A 21,563-nucleotide genomic window follows, 5' to 3' on the forward strand; every position below is an offset into this window, starting at 1 on the left:
TGTTTAAGACGACGCGCGTTTCTCCCTCTCTCCATATTAATCTCATTAAATCCTACCTTTCAACCTTCTTCCGTGACCATCTGACCTGGCCACTTGAATTAAAATAGTGCTTTCTCCGCAGTCAAAGCCAGCACATCAATCACCGGCTATTTACACTTCGCTCCTCTCTTCAAAGCGGCTCTGCCCCAGCGCTCGCTACCTCCGCTCGGGGGGGGCTGCCAGGTCCTGGGGGGCTCCCCGGCGCTCCGGGGGTGTCTGTCCTTCCTCTCCCCCCTTTCCTCGGGTGTCTGGCGGCTTCCCCCGTCCCTGGGGAGCGCTGCCTTCCACCTGAAAGGCAGAGCAGAGCGGCCGCCCTCCCTCCCCGACCCCTCCCGGCGGGGTGCGGGGCCCGGGGCCCTCCCGGCGGGGCTGCCGCGGAAAACCGAGGCTAAAAACCCCGCAAACACCGACAAACCCGAGCCGGGGATGAGGAGCGAAGCTGCGGAACGCTGGAAAAATTCTGGTAGAAACACGAGAAATACCGACAAAACACAGCAGCGCATGTTCTGTTATTTTAAAAGTTATTATTTTTCAAGTTAAGCAAACTCCCCCCCCCCGAGCCGAAGGGGGAGAGAAAGTAAAAAAAAAAAAAAAAAATTAAAAGCGTAAAAAAAAACAATAAAAGGAAGAAAATAAAGGCAGACACTGGTTGAAAAGTTACGTAAATAAACATTTTTCAGATTAAAAACAAAAGCATGTCCAAACTAGGAACGTTTACAAGATGACAACTGCTAACAAACTTTCTCTACAGCATTGCTATTTAGTAGTAATAATAATAATATAATAATAATAATCACCTCTTTATAGGATGGCACCTTGATCCTTAAATATTGTCCAGTGTGTAAGGTCAGTGTGCGGAGGGTTAGGAGCGGAGAGGGCTGATTTTTCTTAAAGGGGCAGATCAGGGGAAGGCTGTGATGGTGCCGGCAGAGAGGAGGGGGCAGAGATAAGTGGTCCGAGGAAGAGGATAGGACAAAAAAAAAAAAAAAAAAAAAAAAAAAAGAAGAGGAAAAAAAAAAAAAAAAAAAAAGACCAAACCAGCCCGATGATGATGAATACATTGGAAAGTTTTTTTGGCCCTGGTGAGGGTGTCAGATTGAATGCTCTGTGCGCATGTGCGAAGGTGTCCAAACTGACAATGCTGGGGAGATGAAGATAGTGTGTAGCTGCTTCTGGGCTCAAGGAGGAGGAGAGGAATCCACACGCCGACACGATGAGATCCAAGGCGAGGGCGAGAAAACTGCCCAAAAGTAGGTCCTTTCTCTCCCTTCTTCCGCGTACCGGCGGCGGGGCCGGGGGCACGGAGCCGGGCCGGGGGCTGCGCGGGGCTGAGCCCCTCTCGCCCTCCCCGCAGCCCCGCCGCTCGCCCGCCCCTGGGCGCGGGTCGCCCCGCGCTGCCCCGCGCCGCTCCGCGCTGCCCCGCGCAGCTCCGCGCTCCAGCTCCAGCGGGCGCGGCGGGCGGGCGGCGCGGGGCCGGGGGAGAAAAGCGAAAGTTAGCTGGAAGTTGACGAAAGGGGATAGCGAGCAACTTTTTTTTTTTTTTTTTTTTTTTTTTTTTTTTTTTTTTTTTTATTGAGCAGTTCCAAGTCTTGTGAAATAATATTCCCGCGATCTGAAATAGTGGGCGCTAGAGGTCTGCGTTTGGCATCTGCCGGCGGGAGCCGAGAGACGGGAGCGCTGGAGAGAGGGGGGAGAGAGACAGGCAGAGACGGCGGGGGGGGGGGGGGGGAGTGGGAGAAACCCTTCTGGTCTCGGGAACAATTATCGAGGAGAGGGAAGGAAGAGAATTTGTAGCAAAAATGGATCCGCTCTCAGTGAGGGGCTTTGGAGTCGCAGGTCCAGAGGGAAGATCCTGAAGGCAGCTCGGGTGTCCCAGCTGGGGGTTAAGAAGGTCTGGGGGAGGGGAGTGTGGGGGAGTGTCTTTAATTTTTAATTTTTTAAAATTTACTTGGGGGTGGAATTGCAGCTCGTAAGTCTCGCGCAGCTTTTTCCCTCCGTCTTCCAGCGGACCCTCTCCCGTTCCTTCTTTCTTTCGAGTCGTTTTTAGACTGGATTTTCCGACGAGGAGAGTGTGGCTTTTGTAGGGAAGAGCGGGTCCTCTCTGCCCCGCACCCGCCGAGTCCCGCTGCAATGGCTCGGGATGGTTCCTCGGTGATTCCCTGTTAGGTTCCGGTGGCAGCTCAGGATCCCGGAGCCCGGGCAGCCTGTCCGTCCTTTATTACTATTATTACTATTATTATTATTATTATTACTACTACTACTATTATTATTTAGTTTCTGTTTCGCTCTGCCTCTGTGCGAAATATGTGGAGCTGCACAAGTTCCAGCGCAGTCTGTGCCCCGCTGGAAACTCTGCTCGTAGCGCTCCGAGGAGGCTCGGGCGAGCAGCGGCGCCCGCTCCGCTTCCCTCGCGTGTTTTCCACGGGAGCCCCCCGGGGAACCTGGGGCCGCTCAGAGCCGGCCGTGGGGCGGGGGGATCCCCCCCAGGTGATGGGGGACAGCCCCCCCTGCAAACCCCGTGCCGGCTTCGGCTTCTCCCCGCGGCTGCCGAGGGGTCACGGGCGCTGCAGTTCCCACACGTGGGCTCCGGGGTTGATTTTGTCATTCAAGTTCGTCATTTCGGAGCCTTTCCAGCCGCCAAGGTCAGCGGGCAGCGCTGGTGCCGCCCCCCGGGATGGCCGCAGTCGCCCCTTCCCGGGGAGGACACCCCCGTTCCAGGGGGGACCCCTTCTCCAAACTCAGCCACTTTTCCTCACGAAGTCGCTTTTGTCGCCGGGTTTGTCCCCGAGCTCCGGCCGCCGCTCCTGTTTTGCGGCCGCCACGCAGCAGCCCCAGGCCCCGGCGTTTACCTTTGGTGTCGCGACATTTTCCATCGCGCTCCAGGAATGTCCCCCTGTCCCCAAAGCGCGTCCGTGTGTCCCCCGAACACCTCCCTGGGCTCTGCGGGCACCAGCGCTGCTCAGGGCCGGATGGGTCACTCTTTACTGAACATTGTCACCCCATCGTTGGGGCGTTTTTCGGGAAGTTCTTTACATTAATCCAGGGATTTTATTTTACTCTATTTTATTTTTTCAATAAACATTCGTTTTAAGCGTCCCCGTTCAAATAATAACTTTTTTTAAAAGTCGTCACTTATTGTTTGGATTGTTAAAGTGAAGAATGATTTTCAGTGAGCTCTCTTGGCTGGAAAAGCGAAGTTCAATGGTTAAATAAGGCAGAATATTTCACTTTTACTTTTATTTTCCTTTTCTTTTTTTCCCTTTTTTTCTTTTTCCTCGCCTCTCCTTCTCTTTCTTTTTGCTTCTTGAAAAGGCCCCGGATTTTTTACAGATGTGCCCCGGGCGGGTTCAGTGCGGGTTTTTACAGATGTGTCCCCGGTGGGTGCGATGCGGATCCGGCCGCGTTTGAGCGCGGGTGGGACCCTCCGCTCTCCCCCCGTGAGCTCTCAGCGAGCTCCTGCAGCTTAAGGGCTAAAAGATTTTCGGTGCCTGAGTATCTGAAGAGCTCGGGGAAGGGCTGGGAGTTCCGCGGCCGGGAGCGAGCCCTCCCCGGCGGCCGGAGCTGCGGCCGCGGCCCCGCGAACGCGCCTGGAAGCGCCTGCTCGGAGGCTGAGCCCTGATTAAAATCAGGTGTTTAATACAATACAAGGCCCAACGGTTTATGGGGTTTCAGCCGAGGATTTTTTAGGGATCACGGTTCAAAACAGTAGTCCAGAGCTAAGGTTTCAATATCCCAGGAGTATTTATTTGCCAAACAGATTAAACACGGACACGAGTGTGGGATCCCGCTGTATTTTCCCCGGTGAGGTAGCGACGACTTCTCTCACCTCTCGGGACCTTCCCAGCTCGCTTTCCTGGGCGCTGCAGCCCCGGGAGCGGCTGCGGCTGCGGGGAAAGCCCGCACGGCCCCGGAGCGCGGCCGCCGAGCCGTGCGAGGCAGCGGCACGCGGGGCTTTAAAAACACGCTGTGCTGCAGAATTTCATTTCATTGGACAATATTTTAAGCAGATGTGAGGCTCCGCTGGGAATTCGACAGTATTACCTGCCTGGGAAAGGGGGCGAACGCGTGTGCGTTGGGGTGGGAGCGGAATTCTCGGCGATTTCAGCCCCACTCACACCGGGAGAGCGGCAGGTACCGGGGCCAGCGGAGCTGAACCGGAGCCGGGAATGGCTCTCGCTCGTTTCGTGGCTCCCGGCCGGGCTGGGAGCTTTTAGAAATGGCTGTAAATCAAAAGATGAGGTTCGCTCAGGGTGCGGGGAGGCGCAGCAGCCCCGGGGGTGCCGGCGCCCAGGTGAGCGCTGCCCCCGCATCCTCCGGCTGTGCCCGCGGCTCCGGGGGCTCGGCCACCCGCAGCCCCGAAGGGGATCAGCGGGACGGGCAGGTCGAAGGCCACGCCGTGCCCCCGGCTCCACGGGCCTCGTCCTTCCGCGAGAAAAGAAAATCTGGGCGAGTGGGGAGAAGGTTCTGCAGCAGCCGGGGGGCTCGGTGCTGCTGGCAGAGAGAGGATGCAGAGCAGGGGAATAACACAGGAGTTGGGCGCTGCACGCTGAAAGCGAATTCGTTTCCTTTCGAAATCCCTGAATTTCAGAGTACAAATACAACACCGAGCTACACACGGCTGGGCAGGATCGCAGGCTCTTCAATAAATGCTCGTGCTGGCAAACGCTGGCTGATATTTCTGCAGCCCCGATTGCTTTTCACTGTTAGGAATAGGACTGAGGCACACTTTGGGGCCGGAGTTTTCAGGCAGCGCTGGTGCATCCTCCGGGCAGGCTGGATTGGCAGGAAAATGGTTGTGAATCCAGTCCTGCCGTGCCCGGCACCGATTCCTCGTTTTCAGGCTTTACCTTCGAGGAGAGAACAGACTTCCCGTTTACTGATATTTTATTAGTTTGATTTTAATTAAGGCTGATGAGACAGTGAAGGGAAAAGGAAGAGGAGCGATCGCAGATCTGGAGCCCAAGCGCCGGGAAGTGGCGTTTGTGCTCCCGCAGACGCTTCCAAAGCCGCAGAACGTGGAGGAGGGAAATTGATGGCGCTTTAGGACTTTTAGATTTTTTTCCCCGTTTCCAAAACTCTCCCTCTGCCCTGTCCCTACGCAGATCCCCGGGCCCGGGGAGCGGAGGGAGGCAGCGAGCGGCCGCGCTGTGCCCGGCCCGGTCCCTGCCCTCGGTGACCGGGATGTCCCCAAAGCTCTCCCGAACTGCAGGTGCGGGGCCGGGGCCGCCACTGCCGGGCCCCCGCCGTGCCTGGGTCCCCCCCGTCCTGCCCCGGATCTGTTCAATTAGGCAATTAGAGATGCTGGGCAGGGAAGGGGGGTTTGATCCGCTAATTAAGGTGATGCGTAATTAGCGCTTCAAAAAAAAAAAAAAAAAAAAAAAAAAATCGCCCAGGATTTGAGATCACTTTACATTTAATTTTATTTTTTTACCCCCTAAATTCTACAAATATAATGTATCAATTCCCCCACTCGTCCCGCGTGGGTTATTTTGGAGAAAGCACAGAGGGAACAACTGCAGGGCACGTCCTCTCCTTGGCCTGGGCAGGAACTTGGCAAGCGGGGGCACCGAGCTGGGGCTTTGGCGAGGGGCACTGGCTGCTCTCAGCCGCAAGCAGCAGCTCCGAGGTGCCAAAGCGCTGCAGGGATCGGGGTTTGGGGTCTGGCCCTCGCTCCCGGCAATGCTCGTGGGTGTCCGAGCAGCTCGGATGAGGTGCGTGTGATGTCCATCCACGCGTGGTCACAGCACGGGGCACTGGCGTGTCTGCGTGGAAATACAAGTTTATAAAGTGCGTCAGAGAGGTGCACGTTATCCCAATTTCGCCGAATTCCCGATTTCACTGAATTCCCGTTTCCTGTAAAACCTTCGTGCCGGTGCAAGACGTGTCTGTGCAGAGGCGTTTGTCTGTCGGGCTGGCAGCGCACATACAAAGGTCGTACAACACGCAATAAAATCACAGCTACTGTATGGTCACGAACCAGAATGTTCTGTGCAGAAATCAGACTGAATCTGTATTTGAAGAAACTTCCTCGAACACCTAAACCTGTTTTATTTTTAGTCTTTACACTGGGACTGCTGTGTGAGTTCAGGGATAGCAGAGCAGGTCTTTAATGAGCTGGGGGGATAAAAATAAAACCAACATTTTCCTGCTATTAAAAATACCTGGGGAGGACACTGAGGTCGGGAAGGGCACAGAAATGCCCTTCTGGCCGTGCTCAGCCCCACGTTAGGGGGTCAGAGAGCCCCGAAAGCAGCAGGGTTGGGAAGAGGCGGCCGGGATGAAGCGCAGCGCACCTGGAGCGCGCACAATCCCAATCCCCGCTCCCTCGCAGGCAAAAGGCAAGGCAGGAGCTTGGATTTCACCCCACGGCAGCGCTGTCATTCATCGCTGCCGCTCTCTGCGGTGATACCCCGGCTCCTCGGGCGGTTCTGCCGGAATCCTCCGGCCCCGCTGCGCCGGGTTCCACCTGCCCGCCGGGCTGCGGGCTCCGATCCCGCAATCTGACGGGAATGCCACGGGAATCTCCCGTGCCGCAGGGAAATCGCCTCGCCAGGAGCGGCTGCGCTCATTCGTGTTTGCAAAGCAGCCGGAGATTCTCGCAAGGAAAGGCCCTGTTGAGTGAGAAGTGTTATTATTGTGATTATGGCTATGATTATTACGGCTTATGTGTTTTATAAAAGCTCTGTGCTATTTAATACGGTGCTTTAAAGACAAAGGCCTGAGAAGTTTGCAAACATGAAGGAGGTGAGGCTCAGGAGCCACCTGGATGGTGGGGAATGAGTTGTTATCCTCCGGCAGGGCTGGGGAAGGGAGGAGGTGTGTGCAGTGACTTGTGCAGGATCCCTGCCCGCTCCTGGTGACAGCACCAGGAGGAGAATCCACGTTTTTCAGAGCTGCTTTTGCCCTTCTAACTGTAAAATTTACATTCTCCCTGTTTAGCATTATTCCCCCCCCCACCTTCTTGTTGCATTAAAACTTCTGCTGTGTGAAGTGGTTTAGTGGAAGAAAATTCTGCATTTCCAACCCAATTCTGTGGCACAGGGCTGATGGCACCTGGGATTGTGCGTGCCCTCCTTGGGCCAGGACAAGCTCAGGCTTTGTTTCCACAACTTGCTGCCTCTCCCCTATTACTGGAGGTGTTTATTTTTTTCCCCAGTTAGAGATTATTTAAATGACAAACTCGCGCGACTCCGAACGCTGACGGGAAACATCCAAATCTTGGCTGAGTAATGATTTTCTCATGCCTGTTTCCCAAAAGAGATCGTTCATCCCAGGGGGCTGAGAGCCCAGCACATCAATAAATGCATGTCCACAGTGTCTGTCTGCAGCTGGGGATGGACACATCCGAAGGGGATGTGCAAATACATTTGTTCCACTCTGGGTAACAGCCTGTTGATATGGCATCCCCCTCCAAAACTCCTGCTGGGCTTTCTGATCTTAAATATACCTTTTTTTTTTTTTTTTAATTTTTTTTTCTGGTGGAATTTCAGGTCAGGGATGTTGGAGTAGAAAAGATCTACGAGCTTATTATTTCTTTTATTTTCCTAATGGATTTTCATGCATCAGTGCTAGCTCCTCACGGCTGTTTATTTTCATTTTTATTGCAGTTGGGTTTGCGTGGTGCAGCGTCCAAATCCGTAACGGAGTGTCCCTGTCCCGAGGAGGATTTTTTCCTCCTCTTCCTTCCCTGAGTGATGGCACCTTCTTTGCTCATAAAAATGAAATAAGACTTTCATCCCTGCACTAAGTGTGCATCATGCTTCTGAATGCTCATACCCTGAATAAGGAGATTTTTTTATCTTTGGGTCTGTTTTTTGTTTTGTTTTTTTTTTTCTGTAATTGGGAAGAAATGTCCCCGCAGCAAGGGATGTCTTGGTGGACAGGTTTGGAAAATGAACTCCTTTGCCATGGATTTAAGAGCTTCTCTGTGCAGAGGTGTGCAGGACAGTAGAGGAAGGAAAGTTTCTCTTCAGAGGGTGGCTGAACTTCCATCATATGCTCTAAAAGAGGTGTTTTACCCAAATTTATTTTAAAAAATCGTTAATAAGGTGGGGTTTTCTGTACCACTGAACCCACTTTTGTGCTGCAAACGAGGCCACTGGTCCTCTTGGGGAGACATTTGCCAGGTGAAAATGGACTGAGACAGCCAAATTATTTCCAGTAGGCCACAGAATAATGCTCCCATCACGGTAAATCTTGCTCTGAGCCGAGCTGGTGTGGAAAGACTTTGTCTTCTCTTCACCATTCCCTTTTTTGTAATTATATTAGGGACAGGAGTGGGGCTGGCTGCACCACAGCCCTCCCCAAAGCAGGGGCTGCACAGGCACTGGGGGTGAAGTGTCAGCCCAAGAAAAACCAGGTGCTGATTTATTTTTGCCTCGATAGTTTTACATCTTTCAGGTGTTTTGCTTTAAGGTGCAGTTTGGGAGGTGGTGGTTTTTCGATTTTTTTTTTTTTTTTTTTATTTTTTTTTTTTTATTTTATTTTTTTGGCTGCTCTGTTGTTCTTGGCTTGGGAACTCTCCCAGCAGAGCCCTGAGACACAATGCCCTGGCCTCAGCTATTGGGATCAATTTAGCCATCATTACCAGATAACACTGTCAGCCCGTTTGAGATCCATATTTGTTTAATAGTTAATGTTCTGGACAAAATACAGAGGGGTGGGGAGAAGTCAAACTGCCCTGAATGCTCTGCTTATTTTATATCCACTATAACTATTTTTGTCCATGAAAATTGGCTTAATTATATCAATGGAATGTTTCTTTTTCAATTCTGTAGGCAATTAGTCCATCTTGCTGGCTGCAATTTATTTTAATAAAAAAATAAACCAGTGGCGTGTTCAGTTCCTCATCCCCTGGGGACAAATGCGATTGGTGTGTTTAATTTCATTAACTACAATGCGGCCTACTGGAAAAATGTATAAAATCAGCTTTATACAGCTTAAACACTGGCATTTGAAACAAATCATTACTGCATTAGCTGTCACCCTGGTAATTCTAGAATCCAAGACAAAAATATTATAGCTGTTTTTATAACCCTCTGCAAATACACTGTTAAAATAATTTGTAATCATTTTTTAAACATGGCCTGATGTTTTCAGTTAAAATATCTTATCACCACCAGAGAAGGTTGGCTATTCATTATCGCATGGAGGCTTTATTGAATGATTCATGGGTTGCTTCCCCAGCAGAAAATCCCCTCCTGTCTGCCTGAAGCTCCCTGGTTTGGAGATGGACTCTCAGCACTCAGGATTTTTTTGAGCTGAATTTGTGTTGCTCCGGTTGTATTTCCAGTTTTGGGAGGGCAAGTGCAAGGAGCAGCTTTACCAGCAGTGCAGATGAGGAATATTCGAAAATTCAGCATCATTTCCACCACCACCTCCCCTCCTACAGCTTTTCTTTCCATGAGACCCAGAGGGGAACATCCCAAACCAGCTCTGAGTGTTCCTTTGGGCTCTGAGGTGGGAGGGAAGAGCTGAGACTGTGCCCATCCCAATCTGTGCTCCCAAAATCAGCCCTCAGCCCTGATTCTGTGAGGTTCAGGCCAGCACAGCCCATCTGAACCCAAATCCTCAACACACACATCCAAAACACACACTGCTTCACACTGGACCCCCCTCACTCCACCAGGGTATTTTTCAGATGCCACAATCCGGCCACAAAACTGCTCTTTTCCATTTTAAAATGCATCTTTACCCTGTGTAAGAGCACCCAGGGCTGGTTTAAGAGATGTGTAACCCTAAGGCTGAGCACAGCACCCGTGCCTGATCCTGAGCTTAAACTGGTAAAACTTAAACTGGTAAAAGTCAGGATTTCTTTTTTAAAACGAGAGGCCAGATCCCCGACTCATGTAAATCAGCATCAACATCAATGAACCTAATTTTCACCAGCTGAGGACACGGCCCCAGAGATTTGTGTGCATGTGCATAATAAAATGTACAAATATGGGTCTATAACTGCTTTAAGGGGGTTCACTTTCAGCGGCTGCAGATCAATATCTGATGCAGAAATGCAGTTTGGCTCGGGTTGGCTTTTTCCCCTTAACTTAAGGAATGATCAATTCTATAACCTCAGCATTTTTTAGACAGATTGCTATTTTCTGAAGTGGCAAGGACTTCCTTTCCAGGGGAGTAATCCACAGAGGATGGGCCACACTGGACATGAGCCATCTGCTCCCTTGCACGCACTCAGCTTTATTTATTTCTTCTCCCTTCCCCTGCTGTCATAACCAGTAGTTCATTTTCTTTCCCTATCTTTAACTTTACAGCAGCGGCACCTTGTTGGAAGTGATAGCAATTTATTGTTTTATTGGTGTGGCAGGGATGGAGAAAAAAAAAAAAAATCAGCTTTATTTCCTACTCAGTATGAAATCACTTCAAGGGGACTAAAGGAGCTCGGGGCAGTTTTTCTCCTGGGTCTGGAGGGCACAGAGTGGAGGGTTGGGATTGGGATCACAGCTCTCTCTTGGGCTCTGTGGGGTGTCAGGAAAACTGCAGGATGAGGGGGGAAAAAAAAGGAGATTTTTCCATCATTGCCACAGAGCAGCTTTACCTGAGTTTAGGCTCAGGATCAAGCTGGGACCAGCTCCAGGCAAGGACTGGCCCCCAGCTCCAGGGTTGTTTTAATAGAAGTGTTTCTCCTCTTTCTCTGGGGTCAAGATTTGTTGGTCGGAAAGAAATGTAGGAAGTTTGAGCTGAAGTTTTGCTCTGAACATGGAAAAGTTGCAGGATGGAGCAGTGGTGGAGTGGGGGCAGCTCCTGTGCCCTGTTATTACAACAAAACCAACTTGGAGTGCACTGGAACAACAGTACCTGCTCCAGGATGCAGGACAAGCAGGAATTTGGCATTTCACTGAGCTGACAAAGTAACTTTCTCAGCTTAAAAAAATAATTTCCCCTCAGCTGCTCCATCTGTGAAATGGGAGGGATGCACTCACTGTGATTTCTGGACCAGCAGTGTCTCATTAATCACCTTTGTGTTGGTCCAGCTCCCACCGAGGTCCTTGGGATGATTTTGTTGAATTTGCTGCACCAGATTTTTCCTTTTTTTTTTACAAGTTTCATATTTGGCTTAAAAGCCTTCATTCCATCTCAGACACTAATAAAAAAAAGCTTTTGTTTACTTGTAGTCTGGCATTTTCTTTGCTTTCAGGACAGTGTTTAGTGTCTTTTATTTCATGGCAAATGGACCTTTTGGGCTCAATCATGTAAATGAATTTTTAAATGGCTGTGCTGCGAGTTCACGTAGTATAAAATCGCTCCACCATTTATTTTTTTCTGTTTATAGAAAAGGACTGGTTTCATTTTATATTTTATTGCCTCAATGTGAAATAAAGAACCTGCACAACTTGCGAGTGATCATATATTTTATTTCAGAATTATCACATAGGGATAAAATAAATTTCAATCCCTACATGGCACAATAGGCAGATTTAAAAGGAGTTGATACCTCGTGGAGAACTTTGAAAAGCCCTTTGCTCAGCAACAGTTCTGCTCATGTGTCCCATACAGGAGAATAAAACCAGATCTTGGTTACTTTGGGAGTTCTTAAACGTTTCCTGCTAGAATTCCCGGCAAGTCTTTACCCAGGGAAAGTTCAGGACAGAATTTGGTCCTTTGTCCTCTGTTCCTGATAGTGTTTATTAGGGAGGGATTTTCTCAGGTGAGCCTGCAGGAAATCCAAGATATCTGCACTGGTGTCCTTAAGGAAATGCCTGAGGAGCTACTGATGCTCCCTCAAACATTCAGACATTCCTGGTTTTCCACACAGATACAAATTTGGGCAGCTGAGACCTTTGAGGTGATTCTGGTGCTTCCTGAAATAATGTGTTGTCTGGGGTTTATGGTTATTTATATAAAAATGGGTTCACCTGTGAAGCAGAGACACCAACCTGAGCTATCCCCAGGGAATCCCTGCAGGACTCCACAGCTGCTCTGAGCAGGTGGATGATGCAGATGTTCCACGTTTCCAAGTGTGTTTTTCATTTCCTTTCTTAACCCACTGTTGGCTTTTTAAGTCCCATTGCAGATAAAGAAGCCGTTTTTGGGTGGCTCTGCAGGGAGTGTGGGTGTCCCCAAGGTTGGTGTCACATCTCCAGCCACAGCCAGAGGGTTTCTCCCATGGCCTGGAGTCAATTCCCAGCTAAATACTGATTTTTGGAACAGCAGTATCTGTTGCAGTAGATCAGGGGAAGGAGCCCTACACCCATCTATAAATCTGTTTGTACCCAATGGACAGTAACCAAACAGGATTTTTTTATTGTTATTAAGTATAATGGTTTAGCAGTTTGGGAAATAAGTCTGAAGTCGTTAAGCAAAGAAAACTCTACTGCAGAATTAATTCCACTCAGCACCTCCTTGGTGTTCCCGTGGCTGTGATATCCAGGAGATTTGTGTTACATTTGTGTTATATTTATTTTGTGTTATATTTGTGTTACATGTGTGTTATATTTGTGTTGTGCTATATTTGTGTTTTATTTGTGTTATATTTATGTTATATTTGTGTTATATTTGTGTTATATTTGTGTTATATTGGGGAATTTGGCTTTTCAGGCCAGGAATCAGGAGCTGCAGGCTGGGCTGGGGGAGCTGAGGTTCTGCTGGGTCAATGGCTCAGCCCCAATCCCACACCTGGAGAAAAAGCCCAGAGAAATGGCCCTGCCCACCAGAATTCCTGGTTATTTACTGCAGAACCCAGAGCTTTGGTAAATGAGCTGGGGGGAAGTGAAATTGTGGGAGATTCCTGGAGCCCTGCTTTGGTCTGAGCCCTCTTTTCTCTCCCTGTGAAAATCCCCAGGGCACAACAGGGCAAAAATTGAGGCTTGTGAACAACTCAGCAGCGGGAACTGGGAATTCCAGGATGGAATTTTGCCTTTCCCCCTGTGCAGCTCTTCAGGTCCTTGAGGGAACCTTCCCCAAGGCTGGGCTCACCATCAAAATCTCACTGCTGGGAGCCCCAAACCTGCTGAGGGCCCTGGTGGATCCTGGTGCTCTTCCCATGGACTTTGGAGCAGGTCCTGGAGGCCCTGGAATCTTTGGGGCATCCCTGGTGTTTCCATATAAAGAGTTTTTCCTTCTGTCTGAGCCCCTGTGTAGCTCTGGTTAATGATTAACCATCAAGGAGCTGAGGTAAAATAGATTTATCTCCATGGAAAAAAAATCAGCCCTGCCTTTGTCTCTGCTTCTAAAGTTCTTCTGGTGTGATTTGGCTTTTAAATATTTGTAAATGTGCTTCTTGGTTTGGTTGGGTTTTTTTATTATTATTTTAATTTTTTTAAAAAATCTGCAATTTGTAGAGTTCTGTGCCTGATTCTTCTCAAATATCCCAGGGCAATGTGTACTTCTGCCCCCTCAGAATCCCAGCATAGGTGTGATGATCCCATTGCAAGGCAATGTTTTGGAAATTGAAGACTGGGGAGACATCCTGGAGGACTTCCATGTCAATATATATACATTTTACATCTCTGTTTCTAGTTATAACTCTGCAAGGAGTTTTATTCTTGTTTACAGTGGCAGATTCTTAATTTTCCTTTTTAATTCTTTCAACAACGTGGCACGTTTAAAATGAGAAAAAGCCCCCAAAACAGCCCTGATGATTTATCTATGCAGAGCTCAAATATTGGCAGAGTGGCCTTTTAGATCCTTGTGCTTGCATTAGAACAAAAAAAAAAAAAAACCCAACAACCAGCACTCTTGAAAAATTACTGAATTCTCCTTGCAGTGTCGGGTTCCAAGATAATGATGTGTCTGTGTGTGAAAATATTAAATTGCAATAACATGCAGAGTGAGTGGCTTTCTGAATGGGGTATTCAGTTCACAGCTTGGACTATACATAAAGCTAGTGAGTGACAGAATACAAATGGTGTCATAAAACATCAGGGGAATTTAGAGCCAGCCTCAATCTTTTTGATCTATATTCTATCTGTGGAGCTCTCCCCATCTATCTTTAGTTAATGAAACAGTTAAACAGATTTAATTATTTATCACTGTTTAATGTCAGGAGTTATCAAAACAGATTACGCTTCCCCCCCACACACTTCAAGGTATCAGAAGGGCTCTCAATGTCTTCACCGAAGTCTGGGATGTTTCCTGTGCACAGACAGTGCCTTAGAACAGGTTTTTAAAATGTTTTTAAGCCCCATTTGTTTGGTGACAGCGGTTGCTGAGTTTCCTTGCCTGGGAACAACTTTATTCCTGCAGCTTGGCTTGTTTCTTACACAAACTGCTTTTATTCTTCCCAGAAAACAGAGGGAAATGAGAATTCTGTCTCACTGGGGATGAGGAACGGAGAGGAACGGGGCAGGTCTGGGAGGGTGGGAGTGACCCACCTCTGACAGGGCCCAAAACTGAAAAATCACCCAAACCCCTGCAAAATCTTCTTCCTCTGCACCCCAAAACCCGCCAAAATCTCTCTCTAAAGAGATCTCTGCTAAGCACCGTGTCTGAGCGTGCTCTTGTGTCAGGTGTGGATGTTAATGAAATATTTCACGGAATTTCTCACCCCAGCCCCCTGTGGAATGCTCGTACCTGTGGGTCTCGTGTTTCCTAGGAGGGAATTTCGGCATTGCCACCCCCCGGGAGGACACCAGGCTCCTGCCCTGTCCCAGAGCTGTTGATTGTCCCCTCCCGTTTGTTCCTGAACCTCATCTGCTCCTTCCAGGCTTTGGGATCCCCCTCAGCCCGACCACCTGGGTCTCCTCTGTTGGCAGCTCTGATAAGAAATCATTCTTCTCCACCTAAGCTCTCCCTTTCCCCGTGGTTTTAGGTTGCTCCCCAGCCCTGACAGACTAGCCTCGTTCAAAGAGAAGCGTGGAGGAGGCTGCAGGTCCCACTCAGGGCCAGGGGTCCATTACCAGAGGACTGAATCCTGTTGGGATCTCCAGGGAGGCTCCCCTGCTCAGCCCACCAGACAGAGTGTGGCATTGTGAGCTCAAAGGGCAGGGGGATAAAGGAATCCAGCCCTGCTTTTGCCTGACAAAGAGACCTCAATACTTTTTGTTCAGTGCAAAATGGAATAATGCTGCTGGGTTTGCTCCCAAAGCCACCCAGAGGGCTCTGCCTGGCTGCCAGGGGACAGGACTCTGCAGGTGAAATGAGATTAAAAAGCCTCTCTGTGCCAACACCTGGGAGATTTTGGGCCTTGCCAGAAGAATCAAAGGCGCCAGGCCGGGGTAGCCCCCCTGAGCTGCAGGGATGGGCAGGAGAGCCCAGCTCTAAAAACCCTTCCTGTGTGCCAGGCTCCCTTCCAGTGCTCCAGGGCTGTCCTTGGGGTGCAGGTGGCTGCTCCAGATACTGCAGGGAAGAGCCACTCCTGGGCAGCCAAGAAATGCCCTTTATCCTTTAGTGACCTGTCCCCAAACCCTTCCAGCTGCAGGGAACTCCCTGTGCTGATCCCACTTGGTTTGGGGTGTAAGAGAAGGTTTGGTGTTATAGACATGGGTGGGAACGTGTGAGCTAAATTTGGAAGAATCTGCACATCTAAACTGCAAACTTGCTGTTTGAAATGTGAGTTGGGGCACTCACATCAAAGTGAAGGTCAAAAATCATAAAACCAGAATGGTTTGGGTTGGAAAGGACCTTAAAAATCTTCTAATTCCAAATCCTTGATAAGGGCAGAGACCCTTTCCACTGTCCCAGGGTGCTCCAAGCTCCATCCTTGGACACTTCCAGGGATCCAGGAACAGCCACAGCTTCTCTGGGCACCCTGTGCCAGGTCCCACCACCCTCACAGGCAACGATTCCTTCTGTATATCTAACATAAATTTCCTCTCTTTTTGTCCAAAAGCAATACCTTTAATTTCCCCCTGTGCCTGGACCTGTCCAGTGTGAGCACTTCCCTCCCTGCAGCTTTTGCAGTGGTGTTTTCCTGCAGCTCCTGAGGGGCAGGTGGCACAGATGGCTCTGCCAGAGGTCACTCCTGTGGACAAACCTTTCCCCTGGTGTCACAGGGACATCATTTAGAACACCCCAGGTGTCTCAACGGGAGGAAAATCACAGTGTCATATTAAAAATATTGTTAAATTATTGATTATTATTTAGCCCAGCCTTCAGATGTGATGGAGTGGTGGCTGTAAATGCCCTGGTTGCTGTGGGATGGGAAGGATGTGGCTGTGAAATGGAGAAATGTGACAAATTTCATTTGGGAAGTGCAGCCCTGGCTGTGTTCCAGCACTGAGGTGCTGACACAGAGTCCTGATGCTCGCATGGATTTTTGCTGCTGCTGCCAATTGATAATTCCTAAAATATTTGACTAAAATGTTGCCCCAAATAGGATCTTTCAATATTTTGGGTGTCTTAACAACACAGAGCAGTGTCCCAGGGCAAACTCCTGGAAGGAAAGGGCAGAGGGGACAGATGATGCCATCTCTAAAGAGCAACAGGAGACAATATCTAAAATTATGGCTTTTTTTTCTGAATGAACTTTATCTCCACAATTATTGTAGGAGCAGCTTCTGGCAAAAGGAGTTGTTGGGAGCCAGGTGCTGGAATTTTGCACCATGGGACAAACATCAAGGGTCTGACTGGCTTTGCAGGAGGGGACAGGAGGGGTGGTGGCAGCTTCCAGCTCTAAAAGACAAAACTCTTCATTAGGGAAATGAACTCTGAGAGTGGTTTTGCAGTTGCAGGAAAAGCCCAGGTTGTATCCCTCTACCTTGACCTGAACACCATAACGATCCATAATAATAGAAATCAGAATTAAAATGAAAGAGTGGCTAAAATGAGATCTTTCACACTTTGCTGGCAACAAATCTATTTTTTTTTAAAGTGTTTTCTTCTTTTCCTTAGCACATATCACAGAAAATAGCGGTTAAAACTTGAATTTAATTCCAGCCATCATTGATTTTGAGGCATTATTTTATCCCTTTCTAAACTCCAAACCTATTCAGCTGTGCAAACTTTTGTACAGAGGTGCAAGTAAATTTGAGAAAAGACAAAATGGTCCTGCTAAAGACCTAAAATTCAGACATTTATTCCTGGTATTTCTTGGTTTCACTTCTTGTTTCTCTCCTTCAAAGAAGGAGCAGGAACAACTTTGGTGTTCCCACACTGGGAGAGTGAAGGAGCTGGAAGTGCTGCTGAGGGATTTTTGTTAAAACTTTGGCTACAGGGAAAAAAACCCCACAACCCTCCCTAAAATCCACCACTGCAGAAAGGATCCTGTGAATTTTACCTGGATAAAAACCCCAGGAAAACCAAACCCAGGAGAATCCAGGGCAGATTTCCTGGGAGAAGGGAAGAGGAAGCAGAGCTGCTTTCCAGGATGGTTGGGTGGGATGTGGTTTGGTGGGCAGGCTGCTCTTTGGTCAGAGGTTGAGCTTTATCACTTTGGTGGTTTTCCAGCCTTAATGACCCCGTGATTTAATTGTCCATGATTTAAAGGGGGGGCTGGCACAGCTCCTTTCCCTCCATCCCTGGAACCACCCTGGGCTCAGCCCAACCTCGTCATTCCACAGGGACCTGCTTCCCAATTTTCCCCTTTGCTGCAAGAGCACCGTGGGAGTGATTCCCAGCACAGATTTGTGTAGGATGAACACATTTGGATAATTTGGAGGAGTCTGAGCCCTCAGCACTCACCAGAAGCAAGAGCCAAAGCTTCGGGAGTTTCCCCTTTGATTAAACAAATGATTCTTTGCCTAATTTGTCTATGTTGGCTATTTTTTTTTTTTTTTATGAAACATGCACTTAATTAAGTGAGAGAAATACAGAAACATGTTTATTCTCGAGATTTATGCGAAAAATGAGAACCCCACTGAAATTTCCAGTAGTGAAGCAATTAAGTAATGGAATTCCACAGTATAAACATGGTATAATTCAACTATAAAACCGATGTCTAAGTAATGTTAATGAGCTGACTTGAAGCTACAAAGGCTCAAAAAGTTCAGTCACAGATGAAAATGGAATTTGTTCTCAATTATAAGTGAAAGAAAGTTGGTTTGAATGAGGGATAGGCTCCAGCTGGAACCCCCAGATAACTTCCCCACGGTTTGGGCTGACAGGTTGCAGAATTTGCAGTGGGTTGTTTAAATCTTTGTCACAGTAACTACTGAAATATTCTAATTTTTGTGCTGCAACACAGAGCTGAGAGCCACAACTCAGAGCTTGTGTCTGTGGGAGGCAGCTCAGACCAGACTGATGCTACAGCAAAGCTCCAGCTTGAAAACTGACAAAATGTGGGGGTTTATTTCAACTTGAACTTCCAGTTTGTATTGAAATTTGGCAAATGCTGGCACAAACCTCGTAGCTGGCAAGTTCAACGCCTGTTTTCTGCAGAATCATCCCCTCCCAGGCAGTGGGAGCATCAGGAGATGAAATGAATGAGGGCTCTCAATGGCGCACTCCGAGAAGGGAATTTTACTTGCTCCGTGTTTCCTTCCCTACTAATCCTGACCTGACTTTTTTTTTTCCCTTTCTAAATTCCTCTCTATTTTGGTAAATCTCTTTTTCCAGAGCATTAATGAAGCAGTTTGCTGTGGGGGGTGTGTGCACAGAGCTCAGGGTCACTCTGCCAGCCCCAGCCCTGCCTGTTCCATGGTTTTGGCCATGCCCTGGGGGCTTCCCCTACTCCCCACGCTCCATTTTCTTTTCTTCTCCTATTCCACTTCAGAATGTTGTTTCTGTCACCTTCTCAGCCCAGTAAATAGCACGCTGAAGATTTATGGGGTTTAAACTTTTAATGCCATAACAGGTTTTATATATTTTTCACGGCATTATTCACACGTGTGATGTTATGGTTTAGCTCAAGTTCTGGTGCAACTGCTCCGAGGAGCTCCTTCCTTGTGGGCAGTTCCTCTTTGCCAAACTCTTATTTGCACTTGCTCCAGAGGAGGAGGGAAGGAATGTTCCATAAATGTTGCACGGGATTAAAGGATGGAGACTCGGAGCCTGGAGGAAGCACCAACCACAGTTTGCCTTTGAGAAGTGTCTGTGCTTCCTCCTCCTTCCTTCTCTTTCCTTGTCCTTCCTTTGCCTTCTTATCCTTCCTTCTCCTTCCTTCTCCTTCCTTCTCCTTTCTTCTCCTTCCTTTTCATTCCTTTGCCTTCCTACTCCTTCCTACTCCTTCCTTCCCTTTCCTTCTTCTTTCTCTTTCCTTCTCCTTCCTTTTCCTTCCTTTTCCCTCTTCTCCTTCCTTTTCCTTCCTTCTCCTTCCTACTTCTTCCTTCTCCTTTCTTTTCCTTCCTTTTCCTTCCTACTCTTTCCTTTTATTCCTTCTCTTCCTTGTCTTTCCTTCTCCTTCTTTTCCTTCGTTCTCCTTCCATCTCCTTCCTTCTCCTTCCTTCTCCATCCTTTTTTTCCTACTCTTTCCTTCTCCTTCTTTTTCCCTCCTTCTCCCAGGCTTTCCCAGCCCAAATGGGGCGTGGGGTGATGCTGTCATAGCTGGGGGAGGATAGGAAAGCAAAGACCTCTCTGGGGTGCTGGGCAGTGAGGCATCAATGGGGTATTTTGGGTGGGTGTGGGGGTTTTGCCTTGGTTGTTCCCATGTTGAATCCCCCCTGTCTCCAGCAGCTTTCCAGGTGCTGCACCCCTAAAATAGTTCTGAACACTTTCAGCCCCAGGGTTTGGGATGTGGCACCTCTGTCACCCTCACCCAGAGTCAGGAATGGTCCCTCTGGTGATGGAAAGGTTTCCATCCCTAAAATCCACAGGAAAATTCCCAGGAGGAGGTCAGTAAGTAACACAGAATGCTGAGGAGGGCTGGGCTCCCTGCTCATTTTGGGAAAAGTCTCCTCTCTCACATTTTCCCTGTTGAGTACAAGACTATTAAAAAGAAAGAAAACAACAACAAAAAAAATCCACCCCACCTAAAATGAATTAATTGAGGGGCACATCTGCTTGGCCTGGGTTCCTTTCCCAGTGATCCTAATTCTGTGGAGTTTCATGAGTTTATAAAACATTAACTACTTCGACAAGAACAACAAACATTGTTCCCTTCTCACACAGCCCCCAAATCCAGCTACCAGATGGACCCAGCACCCAGCAAGGGAATATTAATTTTGATGGAGAGAGCCTTGGTGTTCTGGGTATTAAAGTGTGTGCCTTGGGAAATGCAGCACAGTAGATGTGTGTGTTTGTGCTGAGTGCTGTCTTTGTCTTTCATCTATAAAAACACTAATTAAAATATAATGTAAAAACCTGCAGCAGGTCTGGGTCTGTGCTGCTAAGGTAAATAAAAATGAAACAAAAGGTGTGTATATATATATATATATATATATATATATATATATATATATGCATGTTAGGTCATTAAAAGTGCATTGTTAATGCCCCAAAATTTCCAAATTAAAAGCTGAACAGAAACACATCTGGAGCGGGGCACGAAATTCCGAGTTCTGCATTGGGTCCGTGCTTTATTTGCCAGGAATTGCTGTGAGGGGAGAGCTCCTGGAACCCCCACCTCAGACCCCCCCTGTTCCAGCCCCTCCTGTGGCCAGCACACCCCTGGCAGCTTTAGCCCAAGGCTGGAGCTGAGCTCCAGCTGCTGCTGCTGCCTGGGATATCCAGGCTCTTTTAACCACCCCAAACCAGGGCCAGCCTGGAATATTAACTGGGCTGTGCCTCTGTGTGTAGTGAGGGAAGGGGATGAGCTGTCAAGCCATTCAGGCCGGTCCTGTGCAGTTTAAAATGTGGAATATCACATTTAAACCTGGGTTGTTTGGTGTTCTTTCATCCAAGGGTGGTGCTAGCAGGGAGCCACCGAGGCAAATCAGCAAAAGAGGGTTTTGAATTTAGAGTGTGACCTCCCTTAGGCTCCTGGAGACTTTCAGGTGGCCCTGGGACAGTGGGACTGTCCCCTCCAGGGCTGCAGGAGTGCCCCACACCTCGGGTGTTCCCCTCTGGGATGGGGCACACGCCTGAAATGCCTCTGGCAACTGAACCCCAAAACCTCTGCCAGAACAGGGCACAGCCTGGTGCCACCCAGTCGAGGAACTGGGCAGATTCCACCTGGGAAGAGGGAGGATGATTTCTCCTGGGCAATCAGGATGGGAACAGGCTGGGGCTGGGAGCAAAGCAGAATCTGCTCCTGGAGCAGGAAATTCGTGATGCCTGGAGGTGACCAGGGGGTTCAGAGTATTTCCCTTCTCCCACTCAGGGTCCCAGAGCAGCTCTTGGCAAAGGTTTAATCCAAAGCCCATCAGGAGCTGTGAAGATCTTTCCATTGGATTCATGGAACCGTGGAATCACAGTGGGATGTTAAAGCTCATCTCATTCAAACTCCCCTTCCACTGTCCCAGGCTGCTCCAAGCTCCATCCTTGGACACTTCCAGGGATCCAGGGACAGCCACAGCTGCTCTGGGCACCCTGTGCCAGGGCCTCATCACCCTCCCAGGGAGGAATTTCTTCCCAATATCCACCTAACCTTCCCCTCCTTCAGTCTGAACCCATTCCCCCTCGTCCTGTCTCTCCAGTTCCTGATGCAGAGCCCCTCTCCAGTTCCCTGGGGCCCCTCCAGGTCCTGGAAGGTGCTGGGAGCTCTCCACACAGCCTCCTCTTCTCCAGGATGAACAACCCCAGCCTTGTCAGCCTGAGAA

General features: G+C 48.8%; 1 protein-coding gene across 4 annotated transcripts in view; it reads left to right on the forward strand.

The window, feature by feature from the left end:
* Positions 1–1,071: 1,071 nt before the first annotated feature.
* Positions 1,072–21,563, forward strand: part of PRDM16 (PR/SET domain 16) — a 290,814-nt gene continuing 270,322 nt past the window's right edge. For all 4 annotated transcript variants that reach the window (XM_088178594.1, XM_088178596.1, XM_088178595.1 and 1 more), the window contains exon 1: positions 1,072–1,289. In XM_088178594.1, the coding sequence (XP_088034720.1) occupies positions 1,253–1,289 (37 nt within the window). In that variant the 5' untranslated portion in view covers positions 1,072–1,252. The remainder of the gene's footprint in view (positions 1,290–21,563) is intronic.

The sequence above is a fragment of the Sturnus vulgaris genome, chromosome 25, assembly GCF_052056855.1.
Source record: "Sturnus vulgaris isolate bStuVul1 chromosome 25, bStuVul1.hap1, whole genome shotgun sequence".
Taxonomy (NCBI): Eukaryota; Metazoa; Chordata; class Aves; order Passeriformes; family Sturnidae; genus Sturnus; species Sturnus vulgaris.